General features: G+C 40.9%; 1 protein-coding gene across 3 annotated transcripts in view; it reads right to left on the minus strand.

The window, feature by feature from the left end:
- LOC137935068 (uncharacterized) overlaps positions 1–26,825 on the minus strand; it is an 82,878-nt gene that overhangs the window by 49,928 nt on the left and 6,125 nt on the right. For 2 of the 3 annotated variants that reach the window (XM_068779712.1, XM_068779710.1), the window contains exons 9-26: positions 26,618–26,778; positions 21,849–22,019; positions 21,491–21,583; positions 21,009–21,330; positions 20,798–20,902; positions 20,623–20,718; positions 20,461–20,528; positions 19,749–19,869; positions 19,469–19,669; positions 19,179–19,382; positions 18,987–19,096; positions 18,301–18,400; positions 18,092–18,190; positions 15,777–15,941; positions 15,583–15,657; positions 15,009–15,491; positions 14,554–14,901; positions 14,321–14,452 (exon numbers count right to left, since the gene is read on the minus strand). In XM_068779712.1, coding sequence (XP_068635813.1) covers positions 14,321–14,452; positions 14,554–14,901; positions 15,009–15,491; positions 15,583–15,657; positions 15,777–15,941; positions 18,092–18,190; positions 18,301–18,400; positions 18,987–19,096; positions 19,179–19,382; positions 19,469–19,669; positions 19,749–19,869; positions 20,461–20,528; positions 20,623–20,718; positions 20,798–20,902; positions 21,009–21,330; positions 21,491–21,583; positions 21,849–22,019; positions 26,618–26,778 — 3,054 coding nt within the window. The remainder of the gene's footprint in view (positions 1–14,320; positions 14,453–14,553; positions 14,902–15,008; positions 15,492–15,582; positions 15,658–15,776; positions 15,942–18,091; positions 18,191–18,300; positions 18,401–18,986; positions 19,097–19,178; positions 19,383–19,468; positions 19,670–19,748; positions 19,870–20,460; positions 20,529–20,622; positions 20,719–20,797; positions 20,903–21,008; positions 21,331–21,490; positions 21,584–21,848; positions 22,020–26,617; positions 26,779–26,825) is intronic. The other variant, XM_068779711.1, reaches the window with a different exon arrangement.

A 26,825-nucleotide genomic window follows, 5' to 3' on the forward strand; every position in this document is an offset into this window, starting at 1 on the left:
TCTCTCTCTCTCTCTCTCTCTCACACACACACACACAAAAAAAACCACCCCCACATGCACATCATCACATGACTAGAAAATTCAACATCAACAAGATATCAGGCAAATTCCTAGGTTTTCCTACTGCTACAGCTCAAATGAAAACTAGATCTGAGCCATGGGACTTCCAAAAACAGTCAACCCAGATAAGTATTTTATTCTCGTATAGTTTTTTCTATCAGTGCCAGAAGAACTATGTCTACAATTTTTTATACATGATTGAAAGACAAACCAAGGCTTCAAAGGCTCTATGCTGATTGGAACTGTCGCACACAGTACGACAACTTCATGACTAAGGAAAACTGATTTCTAAAGTTGGCTGATCAGTTCCTCTAAAAAGAATTTGAAATCTTGTCTAAAATCATCAAGAGTGTCTTATTTTTCAGGATAATCAGCTCTCTATCAAGCCCAAAGAGAATTCTAACCTCCTACTAGAGGTAGAAGACTAGAATCTAGATTCTCGAAATCGATTGTAAAGAAATGCCTCTCAAAATCAATGGCAAAAGTCTTCAGTTTTCACTAAAATTTGGAGCCCAAATCCTTTTCCTGTTTATAAGTGTTAGATACAATTCTATTCACCAAACTAGGACTACAATCCAAAGCATTATGTGAATCAGCTTCCTCTTCAATGTTTTCATCACAGTTATCTCCTTCCTCATCAATTTTTCAAGGAAAGGGTGTTTTTCATTCCAAAGCCCAAAAGCAAGAATACAATCAGGAAAGGAAACCCTTGCAATGAGGGATTGGAGGCCAAACCCATCATTAGCTAATATATCAGCATGACCATTGGATGATCTAGAAATATGAGACAAGTTACAGACAAGATTCAAGCTAAGATCAAAATTTCAAGAAAAACAAGCCAGTGGAGCCAAGTAGACTTCTTCTTCCCCAACATCAGCAAATGATGCTGCTGAAATCCCCTTCAACATGAAGCAAACCATGAAAATTGTTGTGGAAAATCTGCAAGCCATGACAGCGCAGAGCTCGGCAGAGGTTGAATCAAAGTGACATAAGGGACCAGCAAATGAAGACGAAATCCCCCATTCGAGCTTCTGAAAATACCACCGAACCCAAAGGGCCAGGGTGTCAAAAGAAGGACCCGTCAAAGTTTAGCTTTACCACCCCATCATCCAGAGGATACCACTCCTCCTGCACTCACTTCTTAGTCAAAGATAAACTAGCAATCTAGCACCAATTGAGAAGGATGAAGCCCCTGAAAATCACCTGAAATGAATTAAGAGAACAAAGTCTAGGCACCATGTCAACCATGATCTTATCGGCAACAGAATGACATGGAGATGCCCATTGCCATAAGCAACAAAGATTTCTCTCCCATCAAATGCCCCAAGGGACAAAGGCTAAGCATGCCTTAAGCATTGAGTTACCCAAGAGTAGCAAAGGAATACCCACAACCACAGTCAAAAGTCAACAAATGATTTTGGCATGCAGAGAGGAAACCCAAACAAATTGATATAGAAGATCCAAATCTTCCAAGAGAAGTTCCATATCTCCTTCCTCATCATCAATACAGAAATAATGCTACTTTCTAAACTTCCATCTTCATGCACTCATAACTGCTTTACTTTTTTAGGACATTGAGGTCAACAGTGTACAAATTTCTCACATTACTGACAGGCGCTTGGCATAAGTTGGGTCGTTTTGAGAGGTCTATTATTTGATCTGCTGGATAGACATACTAGGTTTCAGGGATTAGATGGGGCTGCATATGCATTAAACATATGGCTGCCCTTATGGGTAGTTGAAGGATTGGATGAATGTTGGCTATACTAATTCACAAGAAACTTGACCTTCTAGATGACATTAAACATTCATGCCTGTCTGGACATGCAATTCTTTGTATATGGAAATTTTAGGTGATTGAAATATCTAGGCACTAAATCCTCTTGACTTATTTGCTAAAACGAAAAAATCCTCTCAACTTACTCAAACTATAAGTCTAGGAATTATCTTATGGGATTCATCAATATATGCATCAGCCGGTCAATTACCTTAATTGAGGTAGTTGAACCTCTCAACCAAGGTTTGTTGCAAGACTGACGAGCAAGTTCCTTATTCATCTAATTGCATGTCTGAACTTCTTCCTCTAAAGTCTCTTTTTTAGGTATGGCGAAGCTTTGCCACCAGGCAGCAGTTCCTTTGAATCTGTTTTGGTAGCAGTTCCCTTTAATCAGTTTTGCAATAATGGGCACATTAAGGTTGAAATTTCTTGGTTTGGAATACATTGCCTACTTATTGAGAACAATTAATTCAATCCACACTTCGAACTTATCCCATTAGACATTCTGGATATCTTGGAGTTCCTCAGCTTAACTATCAACATGCTGCTCAAGGTTTATCTAACGAAACTTACATGGGCATGAATCCTTCGCTGGTGACAATTGGATGGGATCAAGTTGTCGAGGATTAGTTCAAATTGTAAGGGGAGTTCTCCTTTAGCTTGTAGTTTTGTTTCTTGAATAGATTCATCACTCATTCAAAAAAAAAAAAAAAAAAAGAGTTGTTGAGGATTACAAAACCCGTTGCTTTATCTCCCACTAGAATACCTAGCTCCATAAAGCTTTGAAAATTGTTGAAGTATAAAATCAATGTCTACCTATGATGCACACTGTCAACTCCATAAACATCTTTGGAGAGACAAAGTGCTCCCCTAAATGAAGTCATTGCGGGAAATTTCATTTCCCTTTAATGTCCATTGATACATTTTCTTTCATTTTCTGTATTTTTTATCTGAAAGTTGACTTTCTTTTAGCTTCTCTTGTTTTTCTCCTCTCTAAATATGACATTCTTATCGTTCTCACCAATATATACATATATATATATAGATAGATAGATAGATATATGATATCCCCTCAGTTAATTGTGGAAAGGATGGGCGGTCTTTGCCCATTACACCAGGTGAAGGTCTTACCAGAAAGACAGATCTCCTCCAATTCAAAGCCTCCAATGAAGTCGGTAAAGTGATGCATAGTAGAAGAAATTCTGGTGTTGCAGGAGAGAGACTTGTCACTGCAGAAGCGGATTGCATTAAAATCCCCAACAAGGAGCTAAAGGATGGGCCAACGAGAGAGAAGATCAGTAAGGTCCTCCCAAAAGGAGCGGTGCTCCCGGTAACGAGTGGGCCTGTAGATTCCAGCAAGGCCCCAAATAAAACCAATTCATTTGTCCTTTATGACTCCAATAGAAAAGGAACCAATAACGTGATCCAAGACTTCAACCACAGATGAGTTCTAGAGGAAAAGTCCCCCGAATAATCCAATAGCATTAATAGCTAGCCATTCCAAATTGCTTCAGCCCCATAAGTCATGAACAGTGGAATTATAAGGGTTTTGACATTTAGATTCTTGTATGATTACAATTGATGGGCGGCTCTTAGTAAGGAGATTGTGCACGTCCTAGGAGAGCCAATGTCATGGACATTCCTTTGTGGTTAACTCCTGAAGTGGACTTGTCTCCCGATAGGTAGCCCTGATAAGTCACTCCCATTTTCTTTGCAAGTTCCATCATATGACTCCAAGTTTCCTCATTAACTTTTCCACATTCAGATTGCAGAGCCTGGAAAAATTGCTGAGTTTTGTAGTCCGACGGGGGAAAGCAGAAATCTCCCAGGACCGGATCAGCCGGGAGAAGAGGCGTGTTGCTGGATTCTCCAGGAGAAAGGGCTCTGGAAGCAATGTGGTGTCGGAGCTGGTATGTGACCAGCGGAGGTTTCTAGACTCGCTATCAAAGTAATTAAGGAGATGGGCTTGAGAGAGGGGGGAGGGGGGGAGGTGTTAAATTAGGTTGGGAGGGTCAAGTTGGGCTTCTGACTGAGGTTGAAAAGGAGTAGAGTTTGGGTCGTGGGGTTGGTTAAATTAGGTTGAGAGGGTCAAGCTGTGTGGAGGTAGTTGGGGGAGGTAATGAGAATTTTTTTTTTTAAAATGATGCTGAATTTTATTAACTCAAAAGATCAGCGCAAGACTACAGAAGGGGGAGAAACCTTCCCAAACAATGAGAGATTGCTGGGAGGTTCCAAATTTAGCCAATTTGTTAGCCAAGGAATTGGCTAATCTAGGAATATGATTCCAACTATGATGAATTGTGGACACAATGTCAACCCAATGCACTACCATCGAAGTTGAGCTTGATGCAGTCGCTAGGAGGAGGTTCCCAAACGGCCATGATCGGCATCTTGTGGGAAACCGCCATATGAGCCAACTGACTCCAATTTCCACGAAGGGAAATACCTGACAGAGTAGCAAATTCCTTTCTGGTCTGCAACCAGCTAGAGATACAGCCCATTGCATAAGAAGTCGTGCTATCTGGGGTACTGGATTTGGAGTTGAATCTCCGGTTGTTGCATTCTAGCCATAGGCACCACGAAATATGAGCAAGGCATGCCGAGAGGAGTAACTTGCCCAATCTAGGCAGGCAGGTCCCCATCACCATCTGACAAGTGCCAAAGAGGTCCTGGAGAAGCCCCACTTGACTGCCAATCTTCTGAAAAATCACCATCCAAACTTGCCAAGAGAACCCGCAGCGAACAAGACCATGTTGTATTGACTCCTCACACACACCACAGAGAGGACAGGTGCAGTCACGAGTAGTGAGCCTCTCTTGTGGAGATTGTCAAAAGTGAGGATCTGCTCTATGATGGCAGTCCACATAAAAAACTTGATCTTGCTAGGCGCAGAGAGATTCCGTGCCAGATTTGCCTTATGCTCAGGCAGGTTGGGATCATCTTCTCTTATGTGAGAATAGGCCGAGGCAACAGCAAATAGACCATTAATGTTATGCTTCCATATCAGTTTACCAATCGCATGCTCTCAAATAATGATGTGGCTACCTCATCATTCAGCCCTTGGCGGAATGGAAGACTCCAAGACTGATTTCTCCAAGAATTTGCCATCGAGCAGGTAAGGTCTCGAGCCAACTTGGGAAATTTTAGGGTCAGGGTGGTAGAGAAAGTTTTGAAGAGGTGGGTCAGGGTTTGAATTCGAAATGAAGGGTAAGGGGGGGTAGCCTCAGTCAAAGGGGCAAAAGGCTATCAGGCGGTGTAGAGGTGGCAAGGGGAGGCAAGGGGTTTAAGGGGGCCGGCGAGTAAGGTGGGTGACTCACCGGGTTGGCCTAGTCAAGGCAATCAGTGAGTCGGGTTTGGGTGTCGCCACTGCTGCTGATGTCGGCAACAATAGCATCGTCCCCGATGAGGTCTCCAAAAGTGATGCAGAGTCAAAAGGAGGTTTGGCTGGTGTCAATTTGCAGGAAAGACTTCCAGGATTGAATGCGTCTAGGATTGACAAATAGGCGAGCCTGGTAAAGTCACCGTCGATCGGCGGTACATTCATCAAGATGGATGAGGGTGTCGATTAAGCTTGAAATTATTCTCGTCCTACAGTTCAGGTGGAAGGCCCCCAATTTGAACCCATTGCCCGAAATAGCGTCAATGCAAAGATGGGTTCCATTCACAAACAGAGGAGACGGGACCTGAGGTGGGGAGTCAAGCTGCCATCCATCTATCTCCAAGTGATCGAAAAGAAACAATCCACTCACTAGGGCAGAGGTATGAGGATTTCGGCCTATAATCGCCACAATTATCAAGAAAACCAATTAGAGATAGCCAAGCCTTCGATGCGTGGAGCATCCGAACAAACCAGAGCTGCGCATTCCAATTTGTCGAGGCCAAGGCAAAGTAGGTGTAGGAAAATTGAAATGGTTGGGTAATCTCGATCAGAGACCGACTGGGATTGGTGATTCAGGTTTTGTGGGAGGGGTGGGGGAGCTGGAATGGGAGAAGGAAGGGTGTGTGCTTTGAGATCATCGGGTTTGGAAAAATTGGAGGGTAGTAGGGGGTGGGAGGTTGGGGGTAGCTAGCGGCAACGGGAGGAAGTGTCGAAGACATTGGGTGAAATGGGTCCAGCCAAAAGAAGAGTTTGTAGCCTCCGGAATAGTGATGCGTGTCATGGTGGTTTGGTCAGGGAACTAAGTAATGCAACAGTTGGTAGAGCTTTTTCGATCAGCAGTTTGAGAAAGCTAAATTCTCCAAGGCCCAGTCCAGAGCTCTTTGGATCTCGGTGGGGAATCTCGAACAGCTTCGATGACATCCGTGAACTGGGAGATGGAGGCATAGGCATTGATCAGAATGGTGATGAAGGCACAGTGAGGTCCGGTCTTTACCGTCACCCGAAAGCAGGGAATGGCTCAGAGAGCCACACGAGCAATCGTCAGGGTGGAAGGTCCATAATGAAGTGGGTCAGGGAGGGCGTCACAAAGCCACGGGAATGCTGGTCGCAATTCTGTCGCCGGAAAACGGTGGTCCAATCGGTGTCATCATCATCTTCTTCAATCCGAAGAGCGTCACGCAAAGAGCCATGCCCGAAATTCCTCGCTTGGTCGTCGGCGTTGTGGCGATGAAGCAAAATCGAAGCTTGGGCAGGTTGTCAGACATCATCAGCAGTGTTGTCTAGAGCTCGCCAGGACGATTGAAAGGGTCATCGGACTTCGTCCCCCGCGAGCGGCGGGTTCGGTATTGGCGATGGTAGCCGCGATCGGGAGGGGATTCTGATCGGGGACGACGATCACCCCTCGGTCGCACTCGCTCTCGTCTCTCGTCTCTCATCTCTCGTCTCTCATTTTTCCCTAAGACCAAGAAGAGCCTTGATCTGCTGGTTCCACCGAAGCCATTGTGATCATTATATGTTCATACTTAAGAGGAAGACTAGTGTAGTTGTTTTGGTGGTCTATATAGATGATATTGTACTCTCTGGTGATGATCTTGAAGGCACTACCAAAATTAAATAGTACTTGGCAACATATTTCTAGACGAAAAATTTAGGCCCCCTCAAGTTCTTTATTGGCATTGAAGTTGCCCGTAGCAAACAAGATATTGTTCTCTCCTAGTGGAAATATATATTAGATATGCTGCAGGAGTATGGTTTGTTATGAGTTAAACTGATAGATACCCCCACAGAAGTCAACCATAATCTTCATGACACACGGGGTCCTACTCTCAAGGACAAAACTCAATACCAACGCTTGGTAGGTAAATTGATTTATGCTACAGTTACCAAGCCAGATATTTCATTTGTTGTGGGAATTGTGAGCAAGTTCATGGAAAATCCACATAATGCACATTTAGAAGCTACTCAACAGATTTTAAAGTATTTGATGGGTGCACCTAGAAAAGGCATGTTGTATACTTAGAACGGATAGATTGATGTACTTGGATATTCTAATGTTGATTATACTGGGTGTAAGATGGATAGACGGTCTACATCAAGCTAAAATTGTTTTGTTGGAGGTAACTTGGTAAGCTGGAAAAGTAAAAAACAAACAGTTGTGGCTAGATCTAGTGCAAAGGCTAAATATTGAGCCATGGCTCACACAACTAGTGAACTTATTGGATTAAATTTGTTCTTCTTGAATTTGGTTTCAAGTTACCAGGTCCTATGATCATGAAGTGTCATAATCAGGCAGCCATCTTTATTGTAAGCAACTCTATATTCCACGAGAGAACCAAACACATAGAGGTTGATTGCCATTTTAATAGAGATGTGGTGATGCAAGGAAATGTGGTAACTCCATATGTGAAGTCTTCAGACTAGTTGGGTGATGTATTTACCCAGCCATTGGGAAGACGTGAACATGTATCCTTTTGTGACAAGTTGGGGTTATTTGATATTTACTCTCCAGTTTAAGGGGGAGTATTAAAATATCAACTTATGGGTATTTTGGACATTTCATATATTATGTTTTTATCTATTATGATGTCTGTTAGGTAGACAATGTCTTCATAAGCCTATGGTTCAATTTTTATTCATTTTAGAGATGTATTTTAGGAGATATGTAAGTTTATATTTTTCGGGGTATTTTTGTCCTTTATGTAAAAATACTTAAAACCCTGATTAAAAGAAAAGGGGGCGTCCTTTTTTAGGCACGCACCTCAAGGCAGCTGCTGCTGCTCCTCTCCAAGCTTTTCTTCTCTTATTTCTCTTCTTTTTCACCCAAATATCAGATTTTTCAGAACTTTTTAATTTAACTTTGCTGATGTAGGAAACTGTACCTTAAAGACTTTCCAATTTAAGACTTTCTATTTCAGAAACTTGAGCGTGAAATTGGAAAGTCAGGGTTTAAGGTTTGGATTCTATTTCATGCTGCAAAAATTGGCTAGCGTTTCAGTTTCCTGGCTTCTTTTTCCTGGCCTGCTGCTACAGGTTCCACTTAGAGTCTTCCTAGGCAGGGCAGAATTTTATGGCTGGCCAATGTCTATGGCTTGAGGGAAGAAAGAACTTTTGCAAATTAAACTCGTTTATTGGGCAAGAAATCAAGCCTATGATTCATCATACGCAACATTGGATTAGTAAGTTCCCCATCATTCAGGCCCATACAAGTGCTATTTTGTGTTCACATTGGCGTGAAATTGCTGCTTTTACTGATCTAGTGAGCCATTATACTGTTGAACAGATCATCCACTAGAGGGGCTAAAATTTAACTTCAATGGAATTTCAAGGGGTAATCCATGGCTGGAGTTGTAAGGTGAGGGAGGTTCATGATGCCTCGAGACACGTATTGCATGTTTTTTCTGCTCCTTTTGAGGTCTACGATCCAATAGAAGCTGAACTCAAAGTTTTTCTTTGTGGCTTGAGAGCTTTGAGGTCAGCATTTTGATTCTCCTTTAGAAGACAGTGAGTCTCGTGTCATTATTAGTTGGTTCTCTCTACTTCATCACCTCCTTGACCATTTTGATCTCTCTGTAATGAGACTCAAGCACTTTGTGGTGGCCTCCAGTTATCTAGGTATCACATTGTTCAGAGTGGGAATGGTATTACGGATCAGTTGGCTACATTAGGTGTACCTCAGGATGGTTTAGTTCAAATGATCCCTCCTATCCTTTTGACCCTGGCTGAGTTTTTCTTTTTTTCTATTCTTATAGGGCACTTCAGTATTATTCTTATAGGGCTCTTCTACTCAGTTAGTAGTTTTTTTGTACCTTGTATCACCTTTCTCTAATCAATGAATTCCTCAATATCTTCAAAAAATAATAATAATAAAGAGAAGGAAAGTCAGCTATCTTTAAATTGAAGAAGTCATAAACACAAGTGATGTTGTGGTGATCACAGATCTGTAGATATTCTGTTAATTTTTCAACATAATAATGTACTGTCCCCCTCCCGTTGTCACCTACCACCGCCGAGCTAGAGGTCAGCAAAGACAGCTTCTACAAGGAGGACCCAGTGCTACGACTCGATACCCCTGCAACCCAGAGACATGAGATTTCATCATTCCAGAGCCAGGTGAATGAGCTCAAGCATTTGTGGCAGCTCTCCAATCAGAACAGCACAAATACGACCCAGAAACCTGGGCCGAGATAGTAGAACTTGCCAAGGTGATGGGCACCATCTTCACGGAGCCTCCCTGGAGATAACCACCCATCTGAGAAGTCGAAGAAGATGAATAATGATCAATGATTATTCTCTCCTGGAATGTTTGTGGAATTGGGTCTTTGCGACGCCGCGCCTCCATTCGGGACCTCCTTGCTTCTACCAAGGCATATGTTGTTGTTCTCCAAGAAACCAAGGTGGCTTCTCTTCCCCTTGGATACATCCGCGAGTTGTGGCATCTAAAGGAGCCCGGCTAGGCTTCAGTGGATGCAATGGGATCGGCTAGCGGTATCCTACTGATGTGGGACACTAGCACTATTGAGGTGCTTGATCGTTGTTGTGGCTCTTACTCCCTTGGCATCAAGCTGCGAGACAAAAGTTCAGGAAACATTTGGTGCTAGTTGGTGTCTACGGTCCTAGCAGACACCAAAAGCGCCACCTATTTTGGGAGGATTTATTGAGGACTTGTCAGATGTGACCTATTCCTCTGATGCTTGTGGGCGACTTCAATGTCACTCGCTTCTGTCATGAGAAATCCCCGTTGTCCTGGAGAATCACAACCTCCATCAGGCTATTTGCTAATTTTATTGGAAGTTGGGACCTGGATGAGATTACCCTATCTGGGAAGACTTTCACTAGGTCGTCAAATGGCAGGCAACCCCCTATCCTTTCAAAGTTGGACCGATTCTTAGCCAGCAATGATTGGCCTCAACTCTACAGCAATGTCTCCGACAAAGTGCTCAATCGAGTCGTCTCTGATCAATGGTCGATTATGGTTGATACCATTTTGGCAGTTGCACACCCCCCCCCCCCCCCCCCCCCCCCCCCCCCCCCCCCCCTCTCTCTTTCAAATTCAACAATAATTGGATGGTGGACCCCTCTTTCGATCTATCTCTCCAATCCTTTTGGGAGAATATGTCCGTTGCTGGCCCGAGCAGGTGGACCTTCCCAATCAAGCTCAAGATGTTGAAACCACTGCTGCGGTCTTGGGCCTCCGAAAAGAAGGCCTCTTCCTCGGCTGTGAGAGCCTATGCCTTTGCTCAGATAGCCACTCTCGACTCTGAGGAGAAAGTTAGAGGTCTCTCTTCTCTGGAAGTCTCTCAGAGGTATGCCCTTCAAGAACAATTGCAGTCCTTCGCCTACAGCGAGTTAGTGCATTGGAAGCAACATGCAAGATTCAAATGGCTCTCCAATGGGGATGCTAATACTAAATTCTTCCATGCAGTCGCCTCTGCACGAAGAAGGGCCAACCGCATTGCCATGTTCAGCGTCAACTGTGAGACCACCTCGGACCGAGCCCTTATTTTCGACTCACTGGTGAATTTTTTTTTGCAAATTTATACTCTGATCACCAGCCAGTCCGGCCCTTCTTCCAAAGGGTTAACCTCCAGGTTATTCCATCAGTTGCAGCTAGTCTCATCGAGCTCCCCTTCTCTAGTCGGGAAATTGAAATTGCAGTCCTTGGTATTTCTCTGGATCATGCTCTGAGCCTGGATGGATTCAACGGAGAATTTTATCGCCATTGTTGGCCCTTCATCAAAGATGACATTTTCGGCAAGGCCCGCTCCTTTTATCAGCATGGCATCAAATATAGGAGTATTGGAGCCTCTTTCATCGCCCTCATCCCTAAAAAAGATGGGGCAGAACTCCCATCCGACTTCCGGCCGATCAGGTGATTGCGCACCTCCTTGCTAGTCGACTCAGGGCAGTCCTCCGTATTGCCATTCACCATGGCCAGAGTGCTTTTATTAAGGGAAGAAACATTCTTGTTTCAGCCATGGCATGTCATGAACTTAGTCATCATTTCAACGTCCGAAAGCTCCCCAGATTCATCCTCAAATTTAACTTCGAAAAGGCATTTGACAGAGTTAACTGGAAGTTTCTAGACACCCTCCTGGGGAAGATGGGATTCAGGGAAAAATGGCGCTTCTGGATTCAAATCTACATCTCCTCTGCAAGCTACTCTGTCCTTATCAACGGAACAATTTGTGGGTATTTTAAGGGAACCAGGGAAATCAAACAGGGAGACCCCTTCTCCCCCTTGCTCTTCAACGTGGTAGCAGTATATCTATCCTCCTTGATCTACTCGGCCAAGAATATGGGATAGCTCCTTCCCACAACAGATTGCACAACCTTTAATATTCCAATTCTCCAGTTTGCAGATGATACTATTTGCTTCGGGGTTGGTACTATGGATCAGATAAGAAAATTGCATGTCGTGCTGGGATAATTTGAATTGGCTTCCAGTCAGAACATAAACTGGGGAAAAATCACTCTTCTTGGCTATCACATTGATCCAGCTGGACTTGGGGATATGGCAGACTACCTGGAATGCTCTGTGGGAAATATGCCAGCTACATATCTTGGGCTCTCACTTTTTGATTCTCGGCCTTCGGCGTCACTATGGTCCCCCCTCATTGAGAAATTTGAAAAGAGGCTAGCCACTTGGAGGGTTAAACTCTTATCAACAGCAGGACGTCTTACTCTCCTCAAGTCTTGTCTGGTTGGGTTGCCAAATTATCTGTTATCATTCATGCACTGTCCAGCCTCCGTTTGCTCCAAAATTGATGTCATCCATCGACGATTTCTATGGAGAGGTTCAGAAGACACCTTCAGATACCATTTGGTTAGTTGGAAGGATATTTGCATGCCTCATAATAGGGGAGGATTGGGCATCCGGCCTACAAGATAAATGAACAAAGCTCTTATGCTCAAATAGATTTGGAATTTCAACAACAAGCATAACAGTTTATGGAGTAATATGGTGATATTCTACCTTCAGTTTTTGGATGCCTGGTGGAGAGAAGGCGGCGCCACTCGCCTCCTTTCCCCGATATGGAAATCAATTTTCAAGCTCCTTCCAGTATTCAGAGATGCCACCTCGTTTCACACGGGCAATGGAAGAACCCTTCTCTTCTGGTCGGATGAATGGTGTGGCCCCTGATCCCTCTCGGAGGACTTCCCGAGGCTGCATAGGGTGGCAAGCGACCTCTCTTGCTTTGTGGCAAGCGACCTCTCTTGCTTTGTGGCTGATTCATTAAGTGATCACTCGTGGAGTCTCCCATTCCGTCAGGGATTAAATGATAAGGAATCGTTGGCTTTTTCCTCTCTCCTTACCAAGCTCAGTAGTACTATTATCCGGGAGCACTCAGTTGATAAGCTGATTTGGAAGCCCAGTAATAATGGCCAATTCACTGTCACTTCAGCTTACTCTCATATCAGAAAGCAAGACTACAGTATTCATGAGCAAAAGGCGAATCTGGCTTGAGCGCCAAGCAAAATCAAAATTTTCGTGTGGTCAGCCATCAGAGAACAGATTCTTACTTCAAACAACCTTCATAGAAGAGGCTTCACTGCCGTCGATCTTTCTTGTCCTCTTTGCGGTGAGTGCGAAGAGAGTCCAGCATGTCCTCTTACACTGTGGATTTTCATGGCAAGTTTGGATGAAGATTTTTCCAGAAATTGGGCTCCAAGTGGGGCTACATCAGGACCTCTTTGGCACCTTTGAGATGGTTCGAGAAATTCTCCTTCCTCGGCTGGCAAGTTAATACTTTTGGTCTATTTTGCGCATGTTCCATGGTGCATTTGGCTCGAGCAGAACAACCGGATATTCAACTCCAAAGCTAGCACCCCGAACAACATGACTTTTCATGTCGTTGGCCTCATCTCGAGCTGGCTTCATATAAAGAATGATTTTGCCACTCTATCAGGGGTTTCCCTTCATGAAAATTGGAATTTGATCGCTCATATGTTTGGCCCCAGCATTAAGCTGAATTTTGATGGTAGTGTTATTAGATGTCCTGGGCCGACTGGAGCAGGTGATGTGAATGGAGACCATATTCTTTCTTAAGTTGGTCCGGTGGGCATTGCCGATTCTAATATTGTTGAAGTTAGTGCTCTGTTGTTCGGCCTCCAAATCTTCAGGGATCATCTCCATGGCAAGTTAATCATTGAAGGCGACTCGAAGACAGTTATTAGTTGGTGTTCCAAAGACAGCTTCCCCCCTTGGCGCCACTGGCCCATCACTGATAGTATTGCTGACATTGTATCTTCTACTCATTGTAATTGGAATCTCATTCCTAGATCAGCCCTTGGCGCCACTGGCCCATCACTGATAGTATTGCTGACATTGTATCTTCTACTCATTGTAATTGGAATCTCATTCCTAGATCAGCCAACTCCTTGGCTAATAAATTGGCAAAATTCGGAACTTCCCAGCAATCTCTCATTGTTTGGGAAGGTTTTCCTCCTTTATAAATTGCTCTTTTGAGCTTTTGTCTTAATAAAATCAGCATCATTTCAAAAAAAATAATGTACTGCATTAACCACTAAGCTGAACAACTCTGGACTAGGTCAAAACAGAGTTCCAATTTTACAGTAATATATAGAAAAAAGAGTAAAAATAAAAAATAAAAGAAATTCATAATCACTTAATCAACTTCAATTTTATCTACATAAATAAAAAAATGGAAAAACACTATTTTATCCATAACTTTAGAGTGATAGAGAACAAAAACAGCTTGATCATGACAAATACTACTCTTTTGAGAATTGTGGGAATTCCTTTGTTTCTCTCCATGACAAATACTACATTTCTCAACTTAGATTTTTCTTAAAAAGATCATGCAGGTTTAAAACCTTGTCGTCAACAACAATATTAAGGTGTCTTACCATAGAGATGAAAAGTTTTTTTATAGATTAAAGATGATACTGATTAATTATATAGCTTGTGGATTTATGATTGGTGACTGCATCTACAGAATAGAAATTCAAATATTTAAGTAAATCACAGTCTTCATCAATAATATAAAACTTGAAAGCAGTATGACTTTATGCACATAGATCCACACTACCGTTGCTAAAAGAAGAAGCAGAAGCAATATCCAAAGACAGTTTCAAAATGGTACCTCAACAAACGAACTTCCCCTTGGATTTCTCATATCACAGACCCAGAAATATGGGTGGATGTTAGGGAGGCTGTCATCACTTACTTTTAAATTTCCTAAAGAAGCATTTATACCAAATGAAGATGGAAACACCTTAAACATCACAAAAAAAGAATGAGAAAATATCAGCAAACACAATTCCACAAAACAAAAAAAAAAAAAAAAAAATTGTCAGATTAATACATTATGCAAACCTTGATATCAGCAAGCAAATTAGTCTGTGATAAGGTTGCAAGTTGGGAGCCATTCTCATTCATCAAAAGAATCTGTGCACGTGACATATTCAAAGCCAAAGAAAAGATAACTCGTGACTTCCCTTTTCCCAGCAAGCCTCTGACAACTGGCTCTTGTATAGAGGCAAAATTCGGATCATCACCCGAATTTGTCATTGCTTGTTGTTGCTCACTATGGGGAACCACAGACTTTTCTCTTGGAATATCGTAGCTATATTCTTCAGCATTAATAGCATTCACAAAGTTCATAATGGCAAGAATAGTTGGTCTATAGCAGAAAAATGATAAAGTAGCAAGGGTTACTATTACCTGCATGGATCCATCAAAAAGAGTTTGTCAATCAAAAATGGTTCAAAATAACATGACATTACAAAACACTGACCAGAATGCAATAAAAGTGAGCAATAACAACTGACCTCCTTATCAACTTTACAGTACAGCGGAGAATCCTGGTCATGAATTAGTATATGAGCTTTCACAAAACTATCTAACACATCCATTACTCCAGACTTTCGATTTCCTGATAGAAACTCAATATCAGGGAGTAGACCCGCACAATGATCAAAACGAGGGGGTAAGATGGCTTCCCTGTTAAATGAGAGCGGGCCTTGGCCCCTAACTGGTAATGGAGACTCGACCAAGTCAGTTAGATTCTCAGATGCTTCATAAAACTTCTCTTCCCCGTCTGTTTGATTAAATTCACTGTCGTTGTACCTCTTGGATCCTGCACTATAAAGAGCAGACAATGTGCTTGAATCACCATTATCTGAGGTCCCAATGAAGGATCGAGCAAGATATCTACGGTGTTTTATTCCCTCACAGCTAAACAAATCTTCCACCTCCAAGGTTTTCAGAACAGTGCCAATGAACATGTCATTGGCCCTAATTGACAGCTCAACCTGTTTTATCATATCATCATATCAACAATGCCAAACAGAAAACTCCTAGTGTTCATCCTTGCAGAGAGTAATAAAGAATAGTATAATATACCTGACCACCTATCGCACAAAACTCAAGTAAAGGTCTTTCCTCTGTCAGAAGCATCTCCCTGTAATTCCGGTAACCCTGATAGTGGCACGCATTTAAGGAAAATCATGCTCTTAGTTACTGGAGTAAAAGAGACTCAAATATCATTTGATGAATACTCAATAATTTTTCAAAAAAAAAAACTTTTTAATGCTTACATTATTATGACACCTAAAGCAGATCCTCAGCTCATCAAGAACACCAGTGACAAAAACTTTCTCCGACATAATGACATCCTCAACTTTAGAATCACGTACGACATCAGCTGTATTCTCCCCAAGATCTGAAGATATTCCAGACAAAGTCGCAATGGCAGCTGAATCCTGCATTTATAGATAGAGCAAGGGATGATTAATCTTTTGTTCAAGACATAAGCTCCAGAAGCTTTTCTTTTAATACACTTTCTCCCTTTTTTGTGTTGAAGGCAAAACATGCAAATTTAGACAAGAATCCACCAAATATCAAATGGAAAAAAATGAGAAACCAAAAATGGGCAACTTAGTTGATGGTGGTTGAATAACCAGTAAGAAATAAATGAGGGGTTAAAAAGATATAGATGCAAGTAGTTAGGATGAATCTAGCTATGGCACTAACAGAAAGTAGAGTACAGCAGAGTAGGATTGATGTAGTTCAAGTCTCTGATGATGGAGTGAATAGCTAAGAGGATCTAGATACTAAAGCCCAAATTCAAGAAAACTGGAAGATGAGTAACCCAATCAACTTTCAAAAGCCCTTGCTTTCAAGTTAAAGATATGCATTTGAAACTTATACATGCTTCGTAGCTAGCAGTAGATAGAACAATTGAATAAAAACACTAAGAAGCTATTCTTAGCTTAAAGGAATAGACACAAGCCTGTCTCAGCCAAAAAGAAAAAAATTGTCCTTAGGGCACAAAGGCTTTCCTTTCCCTCGTCTAATGTTGTAATCAGTCATTTATTTTTCTTTAATAATACTATTGCCATTTAAAAAAAATTGTAAACTTTTTGAACTCATCAAAGGTACAGCAGAACCCCCATATTATATCATCTACAACAAACATAAACATGCTAAACAACAAATTGCATCACCATAATAGAACTATTAGGGGGAATAATCCCACAAAGGTTAATGTCTGGAACAATCTTCTGATTATTAAAGGGAAAAGGTCTCAACTGTGGCTAATTATTTTTTGGATGCATCTAAATCCAACATTTTTTTGTTTTGAAATGATGCTGAACTAAATCCAACATTAACATGGTACAAAAGTATTTTCAACCAAAAAAAAAAAAAAAAGGTATCAGAGTAGGATGTCAATTCTGTTGGACCTAGTTTGTGCCCTATATTTGTCATCCCCATTCTAGGCCTATGTCTGTTTGTGTAGCCTTCATATGAGGGAGGGCATTAATGGGATAATCCCACAAAGGCTAAAGCTTGGAAATATCCTGCAACTATTAGCCAGGAAAAGGCCTCTTAACTTCAGCTAGTCATTTTGAGACAGTCCTAGACCCAACTTAACAAATAGTTCCCTAAGACTAAACTTTCTAATTACAATTGAATTGACCCACTTTATAAACTATAACAAGTAGCTAAGAAAGGAATTCCAGTAACTAGTTATGAAGGAAAGTATCAAGCATACACTTGTTTTTCAAAGCTCCAACCAAAAACTTTTTTTCTTTTTGAAAATGGCAATTACTTTTTATTGAAATGCCAAAGCAAGCTTAGAGTACAACTTGAGTACAAAATAGGATACAATCTACACAAAATCTAACTAAGAGGTTTAGAGAAGAACTGGCTGATCTAGGAACTTTGCCAAGCTCAGTCATACTCTTGCTGCCCCCAAGCCCCCGGTGGTGGTAGAGTGGCAGCTTCCACCTCTAGCATGGATCAAGTTCAACTTTAATGGATCCTCTAGGGGAAACCCATGCCCAGCAGGCTTTTAAGGGGGGGAGGGGGGTGACTGGTGTAGGGTTATTCAAACAATGCTTCAATGGTCCCCAAATCCTAGAAGGCGATTGTGCACTAGTCATTGGCTTGGGAATCAAAGAAGGGGTCTGCCCCTTGGGTCCTTTAGGAAGATTTTTGAGGGATTTCAGATCTATCATCTGAATGGCATATTGCTTGGAGTAAAATCCCTAGATCTGCCAATTCAGTAGCTGACAACCTTGTTACATCTAGAGTTGCCAAAGCCTCTCTTTACTCTTGTCCCTCTCTTGTTATTTAGAGAAGGTTGTTCCAGCTTTGTATCCTATGTTGTACACTATGTTGTATTTGAAATGCTTATCTTTTAATAAAAGTTATGAAACCTTTCAAAAAAAAAAAAAAAAATTAGTAAGATGTTATGACATAATTAAGATATAAACTTTAGGGGAAAAAAGATTTGCAATGCGTTTTTTAATAATTTATACTCTTTATAGGAGGAAAATGATGACCTTAATCAATTCAAATGAAACATAAGCCACAGTCCTGTTAAAAAATTAGGAAAACAAAAATTTACCGATGCACGATATATGGTTCCTTGAAGACAACCTTGCCAAGCTTTTCTAGAGTCATCACTATCACATCGCAAAACTATTGTATTGACATGTTCCACAACCTATGAACAAAATAAACAATGAAATAAGAAACTTAAAACGTGTAGATAGAGTCAAGACTCCACATAAAATAAGCAGCAATTAAAATCCCTAACAGAAATAGAAAATATACCTTGGTATTGGATAACCCAACATCACCAACTGCTAGCACATGCTCAACATTGCCAACGGACTCCGGGGGAACTTGATACACTTGTTTTCCTCGTAGGCTGCTATAAAGAAACTATTTAAGAATATTCTTTTGAAAATAGTGATCGGCCTTAATTTATTTATTTAAATATCTCGTAATTATTTTTATTTTGTCAAAAAAGTATTTAAAAAAACGACCTTCATACACAACTATCCTATAGGGTTTCTTTCCTTCCCTGAGAAGTAGGGAAGCAGTGAGCATAAGAGGCATAGCAAGACCAGGTTGGCAGTATGAGTTCGCGAAGATCGGCAATTCCTTTGTCGTCATACCTAATGGGTGTCATCATGCATCATTCACTTTCTCACTCTAACTTATCGCTCAGAAAATATACATCAATTGTTATGAATATTGCGTCCAAGAAACAAAGCAGGCAATAAAAATTTATTGATAAGTAGTTTTCCAGGCATTTTAAACATGGCTGAATAGCTTTACATTTTGTTAGTAATTGGGGGCAATTTTTAGTTGTGATGATATTTGTTAACCTAATAATAATGTTTTCGGCATAGTGGTTTCTTTTAGAACAATAATTAAATCAAAAGAAACATGTCAATTTCTTAAACATCTAAAAAACAAGGGTAAGTCATGCTGAGAAAAAAGGTTTCACACACCTGAGGTACTGTTTATAAGTTTTGGCACCAGGGCTTTCCAGTATGTAAAGAAATTGCCCAACAAGGCACAAATATCTACGCTGCCACACAGCTTCCCTATTTCCGACACCCTATTGAATCAAATTCTGAAGAACCATTAGAACCGACTAGTTTCAGTTGATAGTTCAAAGAAAGAATCAATGGCCCACAAACCTTCCAGGCAAGAAGTGATAACCATCCCTCAAAATCAGCTTGACTCCAAGGCATAAGAGCATCTGAGCTCTCTGAGCCTTCATCCTGAAAGAGCTTTGCAACCTGCATCAGTCGATGGTACCGAGCAGGAGAAAAATGAAGTCCAAGGGAAGGCAGGCGCAAAGCAACTCTAGTGGATGGATAGGATGGGTGCTCCATTCTTATCTATTAATAGAATAGCCACAAAAACGATAAGATTAAGAAAAAGAGTAAGAGGAGCACCAGCAGAAAAGTGTGAAGGCCATAGTAACCTGTTGGAAGTTCAGAACTATCCCACATTTGTCAATAACATGCAAAATGGTAATTTTCTCTGAAGAGGAGGACATGTCATGATGCTGAGGTTGATTCCATTGGTAGTCACCATCCACAAGAAAAGCAGATATATCACTCAAACACACATTGAATTTCAGATATAAATCTTTTTCCTCAGGCGAACACAAATCATCATCATCCTGCATAAAAAGCAACAGATTTAAATTAGAGAAAGAAAAAGAAGAAGTGGTTGTGCCTTTTAAGGATATTCCATGTAACCTGTGTCTGCAGCATCAAGTTTCCTAAGTCAAGTAGGAGTTTTGTAGCATTTGAGTTGTCTGGGCAAAATTCAGTGGGAATGGTTATCTTAGGAGCCGCAATATCCAAGTTGAGCAAAAACCTGAAAAGGAGATGAGATCTCTTAAAGTCTTGGTTAATACAGCTGCCCAATCACATCTTTGTCTCTCACAAAGACAAAGCAAGAAGGGTACATTGAAGAAGAAAATAAAAGCTCTGTCACACACAATACAGAGAAAAAAAAGGGTTTCCTAGCCATATTCATCATATAATATTATTTTAGCATAAAAGCTTTTATGTCGCCATATATTCTTAGAGCAGAAGTTAAAGAAATAAAAAGAGGACAGAAAAAAGGAATCAGGTGGAGAACGGTATAATAACCAAAACAGGAAGTCTCTCCAATCCCACTCGTAGTTAGTGGATTTGTGTGGTATCAAGCGTTCCTTCGACCTGTTGATGGGTAGGCCACCTTTTCATACACATTTTGATCATAGAAAGCCAAAAACTATCTCGTGCATCAAGCAAGAGTTGGCAATTATATCTGTTTTCTAAATATGTTCTCTCTAACATCAGTTCTCCATCATCATGTGTTGAAGCCACTTTTAACTCCTTTTCTACGAGCTGGTCTAGCATCTATATGAGTAAATTAAATGCATTCCTTTCAACACTTTCTTCCAAGAAAATAGCATCAAACCTGGTTTGATCTCTCAAAGCCCTAGAGACTTGTTGCTGAGCAGTTCGCTTGACTTCATCAAATTTGGACTTCACATAGAGCAGAGACAGGGACAATGTGTCAACACTTGACTAATACAAAAGGCAAAATGTTTTTGAATGATCAGACCAAACAGAAGGAAACCTGTACTGCCGCTGCGGTCTCCAGTGCTATGGTCTGGCTAACAGCAGTACTGCTTTTGAAAAAACTAGCAATTTGGCTGATGGAGTCACTCAAATACTGAAAAAAAAATATGATTAATAAATAAATAATTAAAATAAAATAAAAAATAAGGAAATGAATAAACAAAGAAACATACTGTCATATAACATGGTGAAGCTTTCACTACCAGACTCCAGTCCACATCCACGTCTAAAGGTTTATACGAGAAAAGACCAACTAAAGAACTATCACCAGTCGCACTCTGGATAAAGATTAGACATAATAAACAAGAACAGAATTTTAGTAGCCATCCCTAAATAAATTTTATAAACACCCAAGGAAACATAAGCTGATCCAAGGATTCAAACCTCAGCCAGGACCCCGTTAGGAGAAGATAACTTATATGATCCCAACTTCAGGTCGAAAACTTTTGCCTCCGAATAAAGCCGTACAGTGCAATCCATCTCTTCACATGATAATTCAGCAACAGATTCTTGGCCTTCCTTGGTAAGCTTTGAAGCATTACGGTTCATATGAATTTCCAGTAGGGTCTGAAGCATGCCCTTATCTTGATTTGTAGGGAACTGTACTTCAGAATCCTCTTTGTAACCAATTATTTTATTCAACTGTTCCCAGTCTTCTTCACTGAAACCTTGATATTCAGCCCCATCTTCATCAGGTTGTTGACTCCTAGAAATGGCAATTTTGGTTATTGACTAAAGCATAACAACAGTCAAAGAACAGATACAGAAAGAGTATGATGCCCAAAAAGTAAATAAATAAATAAATAAAATAAACAAACAAACAAAAACAGAAGAAAAAAGAAGATCTTATGTGAAACATAACAAACCATCCCAGTGACCACCATGATTTCTTTGTCTTCTGTTTTTTCAGGATCTGTTCAGACTCTGTCGACTGCTCAAGAAATTGGTGAGCCAGCATCCTGCATGGGGCAGCAGTAGAAAAGGAAATTCAACAGCCCAAACTAATCCCAAAAAAACAACAAAATCATACAATATTTGCATTACATCTTTTTGTATGCTAAGTAATTTTTTTATTCACACAGCCAAACTGTGAACAGAGTAGAAACATCCAAAGGTGCAAATGGTGAGTAGGAAGGAGGAATTACTAATTAGAACAACCTCAAAACTGAGGTCTTTGAGGGTCTCTTCAGACATGTTCAGGTTACTAAGAAGCCAAAAGATTACCTCCATTGAAGAATAACTTCCATATTGAGTCCACGATCCAGTTCATCAATTTCCTCACTGTCATCCACCACAATCCGAGAAGCATCTGATTTCAGCAGAGAAATGTAAAGAGATATGTATCTCTTACGAAGTCTTGCACACTTAAGAACTTGCTCCCAGGATAATCTCCCACTACAACATAAAAGCATGTCCAAAAGAGACACAAAATGAGTTCTCTCAACTGTGTTAATAGGACAAAACAAAAGATAAGAAATCCCCTTAGACCAAATGAGTATTACAAAGTTTTAATGGTTCATAGAGGTATTTTAAGAGTAATTTAGAGCAGAATAGTCCTTTTCATTTCCAGAAGGAAAAGGACCTGTTCCAATACTATTCTGAAGATTAACCATTGAACTTTTTCTGATATCAACAAATGCAAAGAGAAAATATTTGTAAGCAATTGCCAGGAAGGAGTTTTTTTTTTTTTTAGAAAAAGGTGTGAATGTATTACTAGAAGAAAATGTACAAACACATACCTTACTGTACAAGGTCTTCCTCCACAACAAGATGTTGGAGGGAAACACCTAATTTAGCTTGATTATCCGCTAAGTGATTAGCGGATCTAGGAATATAATTCCAGCTACATTGCAAATGAGAAATTAAATTACAGATATCTTCAAAAAGATCCCAGTGCCGCCAAGGAGGCTTAGAAGACTTCTTGCACCAATTGATGACTACTTTTGAATCACCTTCGACGCAAAGAGGGCCCACCATCCGTTGATGAAAAAGATTTAATCCATTATATAAACCAGAAAGCTTGGTAGTTGTTGAGTCAGATTCACCAATTGGCCCGGAAAATGAAAGAAGAAGGTTTTCATTATCGTCATGGATGACCCCTCCATACTCGGTAGGCCCACGACAGCCGAAGGCGCTTCCATCGAAATTTAATTTGAAATGGCCCAACAGAGGAGGAGACCAAGTTTTCATGGCCAAGTAAGACATTTCCGCTATAAGTTGCAAGTTTCCACGTAAGTTTGTTCCTTTGAGATTTTTAAATTCTTTCCACATGAGGATCCAGTTGGTAACTTGCCCAACAATTCTATTGCTCAAAATATTGTTTGGAAGAGATTTTTTATTGAATTTTTTATTATTTCTTTATTTCCTTAAAGCTCAGACGATATGACCAACACAGCATGAGATTAATAATTTTTTGAGCTTTGGGAGATGAGCATTTGTGATTGTGAGTATAGTAGATGTGAGATTTTGAGAGGGACAGTATTGCAGAACAATTTTGTTGATGAGTCCGGTTCAGACAGAATGAGCATAATCGCATGGTTTCAGGAGTGGTTTGGCAAAACGGGCACAGGGGGTCAAGAACATTTGTTCCTCGGCGAATTAACAAATCAAATGTCAGGATTTTGTTTTAACACGCTGTCCAAATGAAGAACTTCGCTCTTGGAGGCACAAGTAAAGACCACGCAATGGCAGTTGGATGATTGGATTGAGTAGTGGGGGAGGGAGTCGGAAGTTGTAGGCAGTAGAAGTAGAAAACGCACCTTGTGGACATGGAGTCCAGCTAAGCGTGTTTGAAACATTTCGGAGTAGGAAGTTGTAGGCAGTAGAAGTAGAAAACGCACCTTGTGGACATGGAGTCCAGCTAAGCGTGTCTGAAACATTTCTGAAATGTACCATCAATAGACTCGTGACAAGATCAGCAGCTTCAAGGGCTTGGCCATCCGTCAGCGCTCTACGAAAGTTTAAGTTCCACTCACCAAAATTCAGCCCGAGCGCAGATATAGTCGCCTCTTTGTTTCTAGCAAGAGAGAAAATTTGACAATGGCTGGTATTGAAGCTACTTGGGCCCACCCACCAGTCAGTCCAAAATTTTGTCTGACAGCCAGAACCATTGTAACACTTGACGACATTTTTGAAAGCAGGCAACAAATGTACGTTCTTTTTCCACACAGGAGATAATTTATAATACCTTCCACCTTCTGTCCACCAGCCAGAAAATTTTTCTGCTTTGGCCGCCACAATGTCTCACCAAATCAAGGACGGTTGCATATTAAATTTCTAGATCCACTTCATAAGCAAGGCAGAATTTGTTGTTGCAGTATCTTGGATCCCAATACCACCCATTACAAAAGGTTTACAAACATCAGCCCATTTCACTAGGCTATATTTCTTTTCCCCATTTTGCCCACCCCATAAAAATCTCCTCTTCAGGAACTCAATTTTATCTCTGACAGAAGCAGGGCATCGGTACAAAGACAGAAAATAAGACGAGATACCATGAAGAAGATTTTATACGAAAAAGCTTACCAGCTTTGGACAAAAATTTCCTCTCCAGGAAGCAAGTCTGCCTTCAAGACGCTCAATGACTGGGTGCCAAACAGATTTTGAAGGTAAAACAAGGGATAGAGGAAGGCCCAAATATGTGCCCGAAGGGGAAGCAACTTACCTTTTGTCCAGAAGACAGCTCAAAAAGGTTAAGTAGAGCTTTTATGTGGGAGATCTGATTCATTGTACCTTCTCCAAAGAGAATAATATCATCACCATACTGCAAGAGCGGAATATCTTGGTTGAGCCAACCCATGCTTTTAGCAAACCGGACCATAGAAGCAAGATGTTCCCCGATGAGAGTGAAGAGGAAAGGAGACAGAGGGTCACCTTGTTTGATGCCTCTTGTAGCATTGAAGTAACCGCACGGCTTTCCATTTACTAGGACAGAATATGATGCAATAGAGATACAACATCTCATCCAAAATTTCCACCGAGTCCCAAAACCCATTTGATCGAAGAGGTAATCAATTAATTTCCAATTTGCTCAGTCAAAAGCTTTTTCGAAATCAATTTTACGGACGAATCTGGGCCGATTTGATTTCTTGAAAGAGTCTAAGAGTTCATGAGCAGCCATGGAAGAGTCCAAAATATTCCCATCACGGAAAAAGCACTTTGGCAAGGATTTCTGATTTTGGAGAAGTGGACCCTAAGACAGTTTGCTAGCAGATGAGCAATGATTTTATAGTAACGGGTGGTTAAGACTTATTGGTCTAAAGTCTTGGGGGAGGGAAGAGGAGGATTTTTTGGGGATTAAAGCTATGAAAGAAGCCCCTACAACTTTATGGGTGATACCGACTTGGTGGAAATTTTGGGCAAATGCATATACATCCGATTTGATGGTATCCCAAAATTTGTGGTAAAACTCACCATTAAAACCATTCGGCCCAGGAGCTTTATCCTTCAGGAGCCCACATGCAGCCAAATCGATTTCTTCTGAGCTGAAAGGCCTTTCCAGATCAGACGCCTCTAAGGAAGAGACGCACAGGTAGTCGAGCTGTGGCAGCTTTGGCCAATTAAAGCGCTCTTCGAAGTACATCTCTGAGAAGAACTTCACAAGAATATTAGAGATGGAGGAGTTATCCATAATCACTTGGTCTCCATGACAGAGAGAAGTGATACGGTTAACCCTCCTCCTGACCGAGGCAATGGCATGGAAGAACTTCGTATTTCCATCCCCCTCGGTCATCCAACGAAATCTAGCCCGTTGTTTATAGCAGACAGATTCACAGCGAAGCAAATTTGAAAATTCTAAATTTAGTTGACTTCTAAGTGACTTCTAAGAAGTAAATCAAAGGGAGAGATAGACCTTTGCTCTTCGAGTAGATCGAGCTCCGAGATGCGATGACGAACCGAGTCTTTCTGAGAAGCAGCAACAGCACGATGATTAATGGACCATGAGCGAATCTTCGCCTTTAAAGCTTTTAATTTGAAGGGAAGTGCCCAGCCCGGGTTGGGGTGATGCTCCAGTTCTTGCCACCAGACCGAAAGGGAAGAGTTAAAAGCCTCCATAAAGGTCCAGGAATTTTCGAACCGAAAGGGAGAGCACCCCCAGGTAGGGGGGTGGGTGTTGATTTTTTTTTATTTTTTTATGAATGGTGCGTATATTGATAAAAAAAAAAAAAAGGAGAAGAAAGGTGGGTGTTGATTTGAATAGGCCAATGATCATAAACGACTTTATTTAGGACTTGGCCAGATGTGTTTGGGAAGAGATGAAGTCATTCAATGTTAGCTAAAAAACGATCCAACTTGGAGAGGATTGGAGAGGATTGACCATTTGACCAGGTATATTTTTTTCCTGAGAGAGAAATTTCGGAGAGTTTGAGACTACCAATGAGATCGGAGAAAGCTCTCATTGATGAAGTAATTCTGGCCGCGGGAGGGCTTTTTTTCTGAGCAAAGAAGAATGGAATTGAAATCACCAGCCAAAAGCCAAGGCAGATCTCGGAGTTGGACAAGTTGTCAGGAAGGAGTTCATTAGTTAAAATTGAAGTAGCACCAGAAGGACTAGAAGAAACAAACTACATAGCATTTAAAGAAAAAAATCAGAAAGAAATGCAAGTTGACACGAATAATTACAAATAATTTTGTTGTCAGATATTGCTTGTGTCAAATCGCACCAATAGGCAAACCAACAAAAGCATTTAACAAAACTATATCCTCTTACAGATAACTATATCCTCTTAATGAAGGATTTAATGGTTCAAAAAAAAAAAAAAGTCTTTAAATGCGTTCTCTCCATATGCTTTAAGGTACCTGAAGTTGGCAGTGCGCAGAATCTCTTTCTCATCACGTTGAAAAATACATAAATAAATAAAAAGTGACCTCACAAGATTGCCCATGCATTAGAAGAAAAGTTATTTATTTTTCCTCTTTTGCTGTGTTCAATAATTTTTTTATGAAAAATATCAAGTTCAAAGAATAATTAGAGGAAATTTTGAATCAAATACCTTGCCCTCTTCATCTGGTCAGAAACAGCCTTGTAAGCATACTGCCACCACCGACGAGGATCTGACTTCACTGAAACAAGCGGACGGTAGTGAGCGTATTTTAGCCGCTGATTGAAGGCAGCAAAATTATCAGCCAACTTCATGATGTCCCTGTATCCATCCTGCATCATATAGTACAGAACCCAATTACAAATAATTTACATCATCA

The sequence above is a fragment of the Aristolochia californica genome, unplaced genomic scaffold (assembly GCF_029961685.1).
Source record: "Aristolochia californica isolate CCGP_79_NKW_82.1479 unplaced genomic scaffold, dmAriCali1.0.hap1 SCAF_6, whole genome shotgun sequence".
NCBI lineage: Eukaryota > Viridiplantae > Streptophyta > Magnoliopsida > Piperales > Aristolochiaceae > Aristolochia > Aristolochia californica.